Consider the following 12,303-nt stretch of genomic DNA (forward strand, 5'->3'; position numbering starts at 1 on the left):
GAAACATGTTCGACTCTGTCATTATATCCTATATCTTGAGAATGCATGAACTATGAAGACCTTCAAGCTACCCACGAACCATGTGGAACAGACTTGTTGAATGTCGTCATAACCACCGGCCTGCGGCGGCGATACCGCGGATAAACCCGACTAGGGCAAAGCGACGTCGTTACGTGCAACACCCATCCGTATACCATCAGTTCCTTTTCGTTCTTCTTTTTCTAAACGTCACGACCTTTCCTTTTGACCGTCTTGTGCTCTACAGGACTCAGAGGATTTTTATTTTATTTTATTCAGGTCGTAAACCAGTCGGCTTCAGTCCGTCCACTCATTATTCGTCGCTCTTTACACCTATCCGACATCGAAACCCCTTTATCATGCCAGCAATTGCCGTTCGAGATGAAAATTCTGCAGCGATGTCGAGTTCGTCTTCTCTTCGCCCAATTTATATTGCTGGGTTTGTTGTAGTGGGTGTACTCCTGCTCGGCGTGGCTCTGTGGCTCGCCATTAGAAGATATCGACGACGGGCCCAAGCAAAGAGGGAAGAAAACCTTGGAGCTGCGTTCTTATCTGTCAAAGGTCTCGTCAGAGACGGTGATGTCCCCACTGAAAAGGCCCCCCTTCCCGAGTCAGTCTTCGGTTCCTTCGTTTGTGTTGAAATTATGCTTATGTATTCTCGGTTAGAAACCTACAAGCCATCCAAGGCTCTACGTTCTCTCGCGAGCAGCTCACTCCTTCTGTAGTCCTACCGGACAAAGTGTTGACATCAAACCGTCCTGCACCAGTACAGGAGACTACTCAAGATATCCTTGAATTCCACCGACAATCGGGCAATTTTCCGCGCCCTTTCTCCCCCAAACCCTTTGCGTTTGCGTTGACAGCTGCAGCCCCCAATCCCCGCGGTTCTGTCATACAATTAAATCGTTCATCAATGATCCGAAATTCTTTCATGAGCACTGCTAGTACAGTCAGCCGCTTTTCAGTTATATCTTCCAGCTCTTCAGTTGATTCATCCCCCACCACTGGCACAACTCGTAAAATTCGTCAACTGTTTAATCCCATCCTCCCCGATGAACTAGTCACTACTCTCGGCGAGCGGTTAACAGTCGTACAATCATTCGACGACGGCTGGTGTGTCGTTGGAAGGGAGAGCACCTCGAATTTCAATAACGCTAAATCTCTCTTCAAATCTCCGAGTGCTCAAGCGGAGCCTAACGTGGAGCTTGGTGTTGTTCCTGCATGGTGCTTCATCAAGCCCGTCAAGGGTCTTAAGGCTGAGCGACCCGTCCGAAGCACTAGTCTTGGAATCACTGTGCAGATGGAGGGTCCAGCGTTCTCTTCTCGAGAAGAGATCATTTCTTGGTCTAATTTCTAGATTCCTTCATATTATTTATCCTTGATCTAACCTGAAGTACATACCTCGTTTCTTAGATTAAGACCCCCTTTCCGATCGCTTGCCACTCATTCCCGGCGCACAACCTCTCTTGCTGGTATCGAAGCGGTTGTGCTCGTACATACCCCCGCCGTATTGTCGAAATCGTTACTAGCTTGCTACTTTTCTTATTCTTCCATTCTGCCAGTGGCAGTCGATTACCTCACTCGAGAGTTTTTTGTATTCAATTTGTTGTAGCTCTAGTAGTGTCCGCGCCTCGAGCACGGGAGTTCAAACGTTCGCCCATGCTATGTTCATGTCATTCTCACACTTGGAGCATTCAATTCGAATATGGCTAAAAAAAATACAGCGTATGCACTGGATCCGCGAAACATGAACAGTCGGTAATTGCCGCTCCCGACGCGTTTCCGTTCTACTGCCTCTGAAGATACGCGTTAGCGCGCATACCAGCCTTGAAACATGAAAGCCCGCGGGAGCTTCCACTGGTTTTCTGAAGTTCGAACGGTTTCATCTATTGCATCATGACTCCTTGGCAATCGTATCTAGCACCACCACCATCTTCGTATCAATGAATAATTCCAGTTCCAAAAATTCCACGCAGCCGAGTCCGAGTCGGCGTTGAAACTCAGCAGCAGCCACTGTAAAATACCGAGTCTCGGACTCCCAGTGGGGACGGAGAAGCATTGGTTGGTCCGGGCTTGAGATATGTTTGTCATGGAAGCAAAGCTGATCTCATCCTCCAGTCACGATTCCGCTCTAGACAGGTTTGGAGGTATGCCTTGATTCTCAAGCAAAATTCACTGACCTGCTGGTTCATTTTAGATTTGATCTACTGGAGAGTCTCTTGGCGACTGGATGAGGTATCAAGTTAGAAGCAGACGTCCACCAATAGAAAAACACTTGACTCCAAGCCATCGCAAGGTGCAGAGAGTGAATCCGACCGAGTATTCTTCCATACTATCAGATCTCCGAGTCTTGACTATTCCAATGAGTACACGATTAGATGGAGACCGATGACCCACCGACCATTAGCCACGATAATAATCCTTGTTTGCAAGATTTTCACCGTTGTTATTCCTTGACTACCATCAAATATAGTTAAGGTGGGTACATTTTTATCGAGGACTGTATGACGAACATCATTTGGGGACCTAGACGGCAAAAAGTGTACCGTGCTGAAAGGAACCATAGCTGTGATGGTCCTTTGGTACTGTTCAGCACTAGTTGCAGCGTTGGTAAGTCTTAATCCCCAGTTAGAAAAGAATATGACACCTTTGACCATCACAGAAAGCAAGATAACTCATCCCTTATCGATGGAAAGCATCTACGATACATCCGCAGGATACCATACTGGTCTACTTCAGGATATTTCTGTTGCTAGAACTGACACTTGCTTACAAGTGAGTTGCATGATCACAAATCCAATCAGCGAGGTTGGGCACTCACCTTTTAGGAAGATCGTTAAGGCGGCTTGCGATTTGTGGTGGCGACAGGTAAGTATTTGTCCGAAGAGAGGAATTAATCAACATATCAGCTCTGGGAGGTGCTTTCTCAATTACAATCTCTTCTTCTCAGAGATGAAAGACGCGATTTCCGGCCCGACCCGAATTGTCTCATTATTGCATGCGAGGAATATTCTGCTGTAGACATCTTCTATAAGCCGTTTCGAAATATTCGTGATATTAGAGTCACTGATACAACTGCGTTTACAAAATGATTGTCGATGTTCCTACACTTGCTGAAAGCCGAGAGAATGAATGATACAAAGCTAATAAGAAAGAGTTTCCACGATAGCATCAAAAACCCGGAGCGCATCAGGGATAACGAATTTCTCATATTGAAGTGCCACAGGAGTGCTGTTGGTGTAACATCCAGTCAGCACTTGATATAAAGAGAAGAGGATGATACTCACTCCCATCCCGTAACTCGTTTGACTGGTGCGTCGAGCTTTAAGAAGCATCGTTGCTGTACTTGGGCACAGATTTCCGCGCCGACACCCCCGGTCATCCCAGCTTCATGCACGACTACCAGTCTTCCTGTGCGATTCACGCTCTCAATTACCGTCTCAATATCCCAAGGGAGTATTGTCCGTAAATCGATGAGCTCCACCTGAGCTTTGCGTAACGCGGCAGGAGCATGCTGTTCCATCTCCGGTGTTGGGGATGCGAGCATATGCATCGCGGTCTCGCAGTGATACACTGGTGTACCCCACGTCAACAATGTCAAATCTGAACCGCGAATAAGCGTTTCGGCGCGTCCAACGGGAAGGGTGAAGTCGTCCGTAGGTACTTGCTCGATGGCAGAACGATAGAGAATCTTAGGCTCCATGAAGATGACAGGGTTAGGGTCGCGGATAGAACTGAGAAGAAGACCTTTGGCTTGGATAGGAGAGCGAGGGATGATGAGTTTGAGACCGGCCGCACCCATAAAGAAACCTTCCGGAGACTGAGAATGATAAAGTCCTCCATGACCAACTGCCATGGTAGGTGCACGGACAGTGAGCCCGCCTACGTTATATGACCCACCAGAACGATAGCGGATCTTGGCAGCTTCGTTCACGAGCTGATCAAATGCAGGATATATGTAGTCAGCAAACTGGATCTCTGCGATGGCAGTATGGCCCATCAGCGCCATGCCTATGCCGAACCCTACGATGCCCTGTTCAGTCAAGGGGGTATTGAAGACTCGTTCACGACCAAATTCTTCTGCTAGACCCTAAAGACCTCAATGGAAATGGGTAAGGAGAAGTGGCGTAGTCGCAAGGAACTCACCATCGTGCATCTAAATACACCACCAAACGCGACATCTTCGCCGAACACAACAGCGTGGTCATCCTTTGACATGGCAATGCTAGACCTCCGTTGGTAGGAGCTCTCTACAGGAGACAAGATTATCATACCTCATCGCGTCCCGGACAGCCTGGTATAGATTCATCTTGCGCGTCTCTCTGCCACCAATGATATTCCGCGACGGTCCAGAGCCGTCTTCATCGGTCCACACGAGCCCAGGGGTACGAATCGCCAAATCTCGCGTAGGCCGGAGCAATGATGATGTAGCTATTGAAGGTAGATGCCCACCAGCAGGAGGGGGTTCCACTACAGCTTCGGTAGAGTAACGTCGCCAGAGTCGTCCACGTCGTGATAGACAGCGAGCTAAGGCATTGACCCTGGTGTTGGTGAGCATGAGAGATGATGGTGGCGAGAATGAAGAAGATCCGAGCCTGGTATCGTCATCATGTGTGATAGCAAATATGTCCCTTGCTATTTGATCAACTTTGGCCGGAGACCATTGTGCCCTCCAGCTCGTCGCCTGCCGTCGTCGTTGATGGAAAGCGAATCGACCTTCGTCGCTCCCGAGGGCGTGTACTCCATCATCGAGGAACACAAGCCTTTCTTCCTGGTCGCTCACGTTAATCCCCCGGCTTCTCCATTTCCCACTCGTGTATCCACCATTGTTGTTCGTTATCCTACTGCCAAGCACGCGGGGAGTGCGCCAGGATTTGCTCAGCTGCTCAGTGGGAATAAGGATAAGGATACGAGGAACGTGAAGGACAAGGGCCGAGAGGACTGGTCATAGCCAATCAAGCAGTGATACTGGGGACGACGACGGATCGCCTCCGCTAGGAGGTCCTGACTTGCCTGTGAATCCAACGATACCCCATGAGCACCATGCCCTGTTCTCTCACTCAGGGCTGGCAAAGAAGAAGCATGTCGGAAGGCCAAAACATAATATCCGGACAACCTCCTCGACGTTCATTACTCGGGCAGACGTTCCCAAGGCGCTACAGTCCAAGCAGGGCGACATGACATTTCTCTTCTATAATACTGGAAAGAGCTTTTTGTGGGTGGAGACTGGATCCAAGAGCAAGGTGTGGCTGCCATTCACCTGTCCTGCCTTTCATTGACGTTATTTCTTTGGATTCTCTCTAGGAACCGCTGGCGAGAGTAACGTTCTCCGCCTTTCCCACTTGTCATGATGTAAACACTTTGACAGCTTCGCCCGAGTGTCTCGACGTGATTATTGGCTTCAGCACCGGCGATCTCATATGGTTGGGTAAATTATTCATATCTCTCTGCCAACTAATTGTGTACTAACTATCATCGCCTAGATCCCATTTCTTCCAGGTATTCTCGTCTGAACAAGCAGGTATTTTTAGTCCAATCAGTATCTTTCAGTGCACTGAACTCCTTTTCACAGGGTTGTATATCGAACTCCCCTTGCACTGCCGTCCGATGGGTACCATCTTCATCTACGCTGTTTCTTGTATCACATGCAGACGGCACAATCGTTGTCTACGACAGGGAACGAGACGATGGAACTTTCAAGCCCCAAGAGCCTGTGGTTCAGAGCGGTTCTTCGGGATCAGGGTCGCTACCTTCGTCGGACGATAACACTTCGCAGAAAGATTGGGATCCTATAGATAACATATTTGTGACCATCCCACCCTGGCATCCGGTGACCGGTGGCGCTGGGTTGAAAAACGAGAGGGAGAGGGAGAAGGCTGTCAAGAACCCCGTGAGCCATTGGAAGGTATCCAGAAAGAGTGTCGTGGGTACGTGGTTTTGTTTATCATTTCAAATCTCCTATAACGTATTCCTATGTAGATTTTGCCTTCTCTCCTGACGTCAAGTATGTGGGTGCCATCTCAGAAGACGGGTGTTTGAGGGTAATCGATGCATTGGCCGAACAGTAAGTGACAAAGGCTGATGAATTGACGGAGAATAATTCTCGTCAGACTAGTCGACTGCTATGCGTCCTATTTTGGTGCGCTAACATGCATTGCGTGGTCTCCGGATGGCAGGTTCATTTTGGTAAGTTTCGAGGTTCCTCCAGGACTGTCTGAATCTCATCCTACTGCAGACGGGCGGTCAAGACGACCTGTTGACTATATTCTCACCTTGGGAACAGCGAGTAATTGCACGATGCCAAGGACATTCGTCGTTTGTAACTGCTGTTGCATTCGATGACCTGCGTTGTGACGGACGGACATACCGATTCGGTAGCGTGGGCGAAGACAACAAACTCATATTGTGGGATTTCTCGAGTGGCGCCCTTCATCGACCTAAATTCCAGGCAACCCATCATCAGCGGGTATCAATGTCATCCACCATTTCGCTTGCTTTTAAACGCGATAGATCCGCATTGTATCTACCCTCGCCTACCGAGGATAAACCTTATCCTCGTTACCATCCTGCACCCTCGCGGAATGAGATTGCTGTCGTACAGCCTGTCTTGGTTTGTGGGTCTGTTTCTGGCATCGTCCTTGCCCTGACGCTCGTCGCTAGGTGAAACAGGTCGAAGGCGAGCTATTGGCAGACGTGGCATTTCTTCCGAGATCATTAATGACGGCGACAAAATCTGGTCATGTCAAGCTTTGGATACGACCACTTGCGCTGCGACCACGGCATTTGAAGCCCCACCGCACACGTACGATATCTATGGACATGGATTAAGTTTAAAAACTGGTGTACCAATGGCTAACTTATTCCTGTTTTTGTTGGACGTTATATAAAAGGACTCCGGCGTGTTACATTATACCACTTCTCATTTAGAGGAAGGATAGAACAAGATGCGATACAAGATGAACATTTATTGCTGTAGCTCAACTATCCACCGGGTAACATGTCCTGCATCCAACAACGCAGCCTCCCAGTACATGAGGAATCGTCGCTCTCTCCACATATCCAACCCATACCGGTCTATGAATGCGATCCTCTCTGCTCTATCCTCTACTAATCTCTCTGCCTGAGTTACTAAGGGAGTCCGCGTATCTCTCAGAGATATTGACAACAGATTTGATCCTGGCTGGCGCACAAACAGAGAGGACACCGGTGAGAGAGACGAGAAGTGGCGTAGAAGTACGCAAGGGAAGAGAACATAGAATGAAGTTCTTGCTCATCCAGGCTGTGTGGGGCGAAATGGTTGTGAATTCGATCGTTGTCGTACTTCCGACAGCGAGAGACTTGATGTACGAAGCAATAGATGACTCCATTTCAGAGTGAGGAACCACGTCGAGGTGAAGCATTGAGGGTCCTTTTGATAACAAGAGCAGAGGAGGAGCTTTATTTGCCAAGTTCAGGTGAAATGAGCGCATATAGTCAGAGTTTGGTCACCTTTCGACGCCTATAACCAATCAGTCTATCAAAGATATACCAAAATTGACGATGTCTACCATGGAATAGAGAAAATGATCCTTCAAGAGCCACGCCATTGTTTTGGTCGACCACGTCGGTTCAACGTGCAGTCCGATCGTCCATCCGTACACCTTCGAGCGTTCACGAAACATGTCCGAAAGATCTGCTCTAGGATTACGCATTTCAATAGCTCCAGTCTTGACCTTCTCTACCAGAGCGCCCAGAGAGACTTCCATTCGTCGGTCCTTCCAGTTGACTGTGTATTTGATTGACTGTGAACGGTTACGTGTTGGAATGACGACGGTCGAGAGAGCTTTAAGGTGAATATTTCCCTTGGACTTGTACGTTCGCTTTGATACGAAGGATATCGTGACAAAAAGCAGAAGGCAAAGTACAGACAGGAGAGAAAGAAGTGCATGTCGATTCTCAAAGCAATACTGGGTGGAGAAGACGCGCAGAAGAGAATCGGCAGGGAGTAAGTCGCGGAAATTCAAGTATCTATATTGATGACGGGATATGAGCCGATGAAACGCGTCAGTTGACAGCAGGTGTGAGCGAAGGGCCAGCATGGTGGTTGGAAGAGAGAGAAACGGAGAATGCCGAGCTCACCCATTTTTAACTCATAGTTGGGGAGAAGGGCAAAACGCTCATGTCTGTCTCGTGCAGAAGCAATCGGATCGGCAAGCTGTGGCCCTGAACGTGAACGTTGAATGATCCTGAACGATTCATGTCGTCTTCCGTCGCCCGCTAGACTGGTGACTGTCTCTCTAATCACACTTGACGTTGCAAGCAAAAAAACGTCAAGTGTACAGAGAAACGGTTACGAGTCTAGTCGCCTGCCTCCTCACACCGACATATCGCAACGATACCCAATGCACATCTAGTTCATCATCTGCAAACCCAACGAGTTCAAGTCGGTTTTAGTCCGTCCCTTGCTGATAGCGCGCTAGTAAGTACGAGCCCCGCATAGGAGCGAAGAGCGCATGAGATCATGAAGAGTGTGTATCCTCTGTTGTCTTTGCATGATACCCGTGCTGAAGAGGAGTAGACCCATTCATGGATAGGAACAAATGCGCCGAGTTCTTGCTAGGGTACATGTGCCTGAAGGCGCAGGATTCTCCAGGACTGGTTACGCAACAAGGACGTGACTAGGAATGTAGACGTCTTTATCGGCGTGGCAGATGGGAGTATTGATTTGGAAGAGCTGAGCAAGATACTAGAGCGACGACCATGAGATGTCCTGTCTCGACCATTCTGCTGCGATCTTTGATATTTCTCACTCAGTATCTCGATATTTGGCCAGGTCCGATACTTCTCAGCATACGATAAACATCACACCTTTTCCGTAACAACTCGAGCCCCCACACTCAAACAGCCATCGACAAGAAAACCATGCAAGAAGTTCGGTAGTAGCGAACGTAAAAGATGTGATGATTGTCGATATCAAGGAGGAAGACATTATTCGAGGTCCTCATCTGTGAATCAGGTATTCCTTGGTACGCTATGACCAGACTGAGCAAACACGGTGTTACTGCGATCGTATGGTTGGAACATAAGAGTAGTTCAAAGATTGCCTTGGTGATGGTGAAGATGCCAGTGTACGAAGTCTGATACCGGTATGAGAAACCTGAAGCCTCATGTGTAGAATTTGGCCACCACGCCCAGCTATCCTTATATCCGATGCATAGATCACTAGTAAACTCAGTTACTATTAGGTTGAAATGCCGGTGCTTCTAGCGATTGCATAGTTGAAGTATGGGTATAGATAGAGCTAACTAGATCGCAATATCATATACTTCTAGTACTTCAATCAGGGTGGTTCGCAGAGGCTACCGGAGCATTGGTTCGTGTCGCGAAACGACTAAGGCTCTGCACGTAGACAGAAGCTAGCTAGAAGCACACAGCTGGTGACTCTCGGAACAGATCCTTCGGAACTATCCAGTAGCGGCAGTTGCCGGGTCCCCGATTCTTTCCTTTTTGTATGAAGAAACGGTTTGTAAATTAATCTGCGTGAACGTGCTTGTTCAAGCTGAAACATATAATACAGTTTGATTGATTTAAACTGGAAGTGTGGTGGTGCAAAAAAGCTCGCATTTTGCACAATCTAACATCTAATCCGAGCTGTGATAATAATGTATGTTATGCTTTTGCTCTCCATTCGAATTTCTGTCCATCCCTGCATATGCATTAGGTCTTGAAAATGAAAATATTTCCTACTGCATACCTTGTACTATGCAAATCAAGTTGGAGGCTACTGCAACCATAGCAAGTCCAAATCCTCAATCAATTTTATGAATTCAAAAGTATCATAGATGGATGAAAGGCAACTAAAGGTACACATGCAGCGTGTAGCCGACACCGTAGCAACTCCCCTCGTCACCTGCATCCCACTCAGACATCGATGCCACTCTGAATATCTTGCCTAACCCACGCGCACTCAAAGGTAACTCTACTCCATGCTCCCTGTATGCTAAAATGCTGGTCTTAGCCAAGTAGATCATCAGTAACGACGTATCGTCGCAGGTTCTTGATCGTTGTGTGCCTACGCAAATATCACTACAACAACAAACTGATTAGTAGGAAACAACGTACTTGAGTGATACCAGACACGAAGTCAAATCGTGTTCTGGAACTGAACCTAAAAAGAAAAAGAATCATGTTAAAGGATGGCAATGAAAAGAAAGGCATCTGCGACACCATAACAGTTCGTCGATCAATAGGGAGACACCCCTTCTCGGAATTTGCAGCACCATGGAGATGCACCAAACACGACTACAGGGAAAGACTTAGCATAAATGGAACGAACGGCCAGACGAAAGATGCAGCGGCATGCCAACACAACAGTAACATAAAAAGGCTGCAAACCCGGGAACACCTGTTAATATACACAGATGGATCACAGCGGGACGTACGGGGAAAGAGGCGAGTAGGAGCAGGAGTAGTGGGATTCAGAGACGGGACACAGGCCTTCGAGCTCAGCATGGGGCTGGGAGAGAAAGCAGAGGTCTATGATGGGGAGATGGCAGCCCTTGCGATGGGAGCGACAAAAGCGACGAACCACGCAAAAGAAGATGAAGAAATAAAGCACTTACACTTCTTCGCGGACAACGCATCAGCAGTCGATGCGATATTCGACACCCTACCCAAGACCGGACAAGAATTCTCGATAGTCTTTCATCGTCGAATACGGCAATTCCTCGACAGCAACCCTTCACATACAGTCGAAATCTCATGGTGTCCAGGCCACAAGGATATCGTAGGGAATGAGCGAGCAGACTACCTAGCGAAAAGAGGAGCAGAAAAGTCAGTGGAGATGATGAGCAAAACAAGAGCTAACGCCAAAAGGGAAGCGAAAGCAAAGACATTGGAGGAATGAAAGAAACTGTGGGAGGCCAGTCCGAAACGGGGGCGATACGCAGCAAATAGACTCCCGCCATCGCTAAAGCCAACACGTCACTTCTTGGACCTTGCGCAAAAGAGGGAGACGTACAGCCGAGTCCTACAATGCAGAACCGGACATGGATACATAGGCGAGCTCTACCAGACACGAACATATCATTCGCGAGTGCCCACTCTATGAGACAGAGCGAGGAACACTCCGAAAAGTGTCGAGGTCCCTATACCTGCCAGACATTCTGGGCACCAGAGACGGAATTTCAGCCCTGAGTGAATTCATTGAGAAGACGGGTGCATTCACTAGGGCAGGAGAACCACGAAACCCTAGGCCGGCCCCAGTAATGGAGGAGGAAGAAGATGAACTTGAAGGAGACTGGTGGAAGAAAGAAGAAGACGACTCAGAAGACGAGCACGGTTAGTCACCGCACTCCTGCCACATCACGAGAGCATTACCTACATGACACACACACACGAAACGCTCGCAAATCATCACACGGCCATGGCCAAGCGCAGAACCAACTCAATTAGCCCAATCAGGGCGCAAAAACACCACAAAGTCCGTTACTCTACTCCACAACAGACGTCGAAACATCAGGAGAAAGCAGAGGAATGAGCGGAGGAAATGGAACAAGAGGGAAGGAAGTTGCCTGAGGACCTATACCTCCACCGCGTCTAGTTAGTGTACTTGTTGCGGTTAACGAAATGCAGAGTTCAAAGAAAAAGAAAAAAAGACCAATAGGGAGAAGTCGGAAAGACAGAATTTTTCAGCCACAGTGGCAATCACTTTCAGCCACCCGGCATGCCAGCCGTAGCATGCCGCATGCTCGCCAATCACCGCAAATTAGCTAAGCCAACCCGGAGTATAGCCCCTGTCCAGACAGTTTGGCACCCTCTGTCGTTTCCTCATTCTTCGGAAAGAATCGGGGACGACGGACAAACAAGTACAAATCGTATTCACTCCGTTCTTGCTCGTACTTAAACTGTCATGGGATCTAATGGTATCTCGATTGGGCCCCGCGCGCTCATATTTCTCTCAGAACTCCAGGAATATTCATTTTAGTCTAGTCGTTGTGGTGCTTTTCACGAAGGTCCGGATCCCTGATACCTAATATCTGCTCGATTTCTTCTGAAGTCCTCCCGCTCGCTATCACCATCGGACGGGAAACCGGGTTAGCAAAAAGTGGGCACCCCTACGGGTCCTGGAGTATTATTTGATGAATATTTTCCTGCGTTTGATAGGGTTCAGAGTCCAATGATCAGAGCTACGCCAATAGTCATGTTTTGCGGATAGCAGCAAGGACAGATACTAAATACATTTAGAGTATAGTGTTAAGCTGCACGGATCAAATGAGATTATTCTGATGGGTCCCCACGCTGCCG

The 12,303-nt window shown here is 48.2% G+C and overlaps 6 protein-coding genes across 6 annotated transcripts; 3 read left to right on the forward strand and 3 right to left on the reverse strand.

The window, feature by feature from the left end:
- Positions 1 to 377: 377 nt before the first annotated feature.
- EV420DRAFT_1618708 (uncharacterized protein) lies at positions 378 to 1,375 on the forward strand (the record flags this gene model as incomplete). The annotated part of the gene is made up of 2 exons (XM_060475380.1): positions 378 to 628; positions 685 to 1,375. The coding sequence occupies 2 exons, from the start codon at positions 378 to 380 to the stop codon at positions 1,373 to 1,375; spliced, it is 942 nt and encodes a 313-aa protein (XP_060335116.1).
- A 1,125-nt stretch (positions 1,376 to 2,500) lies between these two features.
- On the forward strand, positions 2,501 to 3,170 carry EV420DRAFT_1109224 (uncharacterized protein). Its single transcript, XM_060465872.1, has 3 exons — positions 2,501 to 2,624; positions 2,685 to 2,793; positions 2,851 to 3,170. The coding sequence occupies exons 1-3, from the start codon at positions 2,590 to 2,592 to the stop codon at positions 3,037 to 3,039; spliced, it is 333 nt and encodes a 110-aa protein (XP_060335117.1). The 5' UTR covers positions 2,501 to 2,589; the 3' UTR covers positions 3,040 to 3,170.
- Positions 3,101 to 4,637, reverse strand: EV420DRAFT_1109001 (pyruvate dehydrogenase). The gene is made up of 4 exons (XM_060465871.1): positions 4,293 to 4,637; positions 4,165 to 4,243; positions 3,306 to 4,108; positions 3,101 to 3,249 (listed from the first exon to the last, which is right to left on the reverse strand). Exons 1-4 carry the CDS (start codon positions 4,574 to 4,576, stop codon positions 3,162 to 3,164), a joined length of 1,254 nt encoding a protein of 417 aa, XP_060335118.1. The 5' UTR covers positions 4,577 to 4,637; the 3' UTR covers positions 3,101 to 3,161.
- Positions 4,612 to 6,800, forward strand: EV420DRAFT_1520175 (WD40-repeat-containing domain protein). Its single transcript, XM_060472146.1, is given in 8 exon segments — positions 4,612 to 4,962; positions 4,982 to 5,261; positions 5,323 to 5,446; positions 5,502 to 5,539; positions 5,591 to 5,945; positions 5,998 to 6,082; positions 6,129 to 6,204; positions 6,254 to 6,800. The coding sequence occupies 8 exon segments, from the start codon at positions 4,718 to 4,720 to the stop codon at positions 6,680 to 6,682; spliced, it is 1,632 nt and encodes a 543-aa protein (XP_060335119.1). The 5' UTR covers positions 4,612 to 4,717; the 3' UTR covers positions 6,683 to 6,800.
- A 182-nt stretch (positions 6,801 to 6,982) lies between these two features.
- On the reverse strand, positions 6,983 to 8,096 carry EV420DRAFT_1638725 (uncharacterized protein; the record flags this gene model as incomplete). Its single annotated transcript, XM_060476869.1, has 4 exons — positions 6,983 to 7,146; positions 7,208 to 7,453; positions 7,507 to 7,516; positions 7,566 to 8,096. 4 exons carry the CDS (start codon positions 8,094 to 8,096, stop codon positions 6,983 to 6,985), a joined length of 951 nt encoding a protein of 316 aa, XP_060335120.1.
- A 1,393-nt stretch (positions 8,097 to 9,489) lies between these two features.
- On the reverse strand, positions 9,490 to 10,770 carry EV420DRAFT_1520183 (uncharacterized protein). The gene is given in 7 exon segments (XM_060472147.1): positions 9,490 to 9,519; positions 9,575 to 9,661; positions 9,719 to 10,091; positions 10,104 to 10,166; positions 10,319 to 10,381; positions 10,483 to 10,485; positions 10,620 to 10,770. The coding sequence occupies 5 exon segments, from the start codon at positions 10,758 to 10,760 to the stop codon at positions 9,855 to 9,857; spliced, it is 507 nt and encodes a 168-aa protein (XP_060335121.1). The 5' UTR covers positions 10,761 to 10,770; the 3' UTR covers positions 9,490 to 9,519; positions 9,575 to 9,661; positions 9,719 to 9,854.
- Positions 10,771 to 12,303: the final 1,533 nt, after the last annotated feature.

Source organism: Desarmillaria tabescens (genome assembly GCF_030435595.1).
Source record: "Desarmillaria tabescens strain CCBAS 213 chromosome Unknown EV420scaffold_7, whole genome shotgun sequence".
NCBI lineage: Eukaryota > Fungi > Basidiomycota > Agaricomycetes > Agaricales > Physalacriaceae > Desarmillaria > Desarmillaria tabescens.

What these genes read in the sequence shown, in the direction of transcription:
- EV420DRAFT_1109224 (XM_060465872.1), top strand. Translation starts at nt 2,590, where the DNA reads ATGGTCCTTTGGTACTGTTCAGCACTAGTTGCAGC. An exon ending in TGTTCAGCACTAGTTGCAGC is followed by an intron (nt 2,625 to 2,684) that starts GTTGGTAAGTCT and finishes CATCACAGAAAG; the next exon opens with CAAGATAACTCATCCCTTAT. An exon ending in GAACTGACACTTGCTTACAA is followed by an intron (nt 2,794 to 2,850) that starts GTGAGTTGCATG and finishes CCTTTTAGGAAG; the next exon opens with ATCGTTAAGGCGGCTTGCGA.
- EV420DRAFT_1109001 (XM_060465871.1), bottom strand. Translation starts at nt 4,576, where the DNA reads ATGCTCACCAACACCAGGGTCAATGCCTTAGCTCGCTGTCTATCACGA. An exon ending in GCTGTCCGGGACGCGATGAG is followed by an intron (nt 4,244 to 4,292) that starts GTATGATAATCT and finishes ACGGAGGTCTAG; the next exon opens with CATTGCCATGTCAAAGGATG. An exon ending in GTGTATTTAGATGCACGATG is followed by an intron (nt 4,109 to 4,164) that starts GTGAGTTCCTTG and finishes TGAGGTCTTTAG; the next exon opens with GGTCTAGCAGAAGAATTTGG.
- EV420DRAFT_1520175 (XM_060472146.1), top strand. Translation starts at nt 4,718, where the DNA reads ATGGAAAGCGAATCGACCTTCGTCGCTCCCGAGGGCGTGTACTCCATC. An exon ending in AGACTGGATCCAAGAGCAAG is followed by an intron (nt 5,262 to 5,322) that starts GTGTGGCTGCCA and finishes GATTCTCTCTAG; the next exon opens with GAACCGCTGGCGAGAGTAAC. An exon ending in ATTCTCGTCTGAACAAGCAG is followed by an intron (nt 5,540 to 5,590) that starts GTATTTTTAGTC and finishes TCCTTTTCACAG; the next exon opens with GGTTGTATATCGAACTCCCC.
- EV420DRAFT_1520183 (XM_060472147.1), bottom strand. Translation starts at nt 10,760, where the DNA reads ATGAGATTTCGACTGTATGTGAAGGGTTGCTGTCGAGGAATTGCCGTA. An exon ending in TGGCCGTTCGTTCCATTTAT is followed by an intron (nt 10,167 to 10,318) that starts GCTAAGTCTTTC and finishes TTTTTCTTTTTA; the next exon opens with GGTTCAGTTCCAGAACACGA.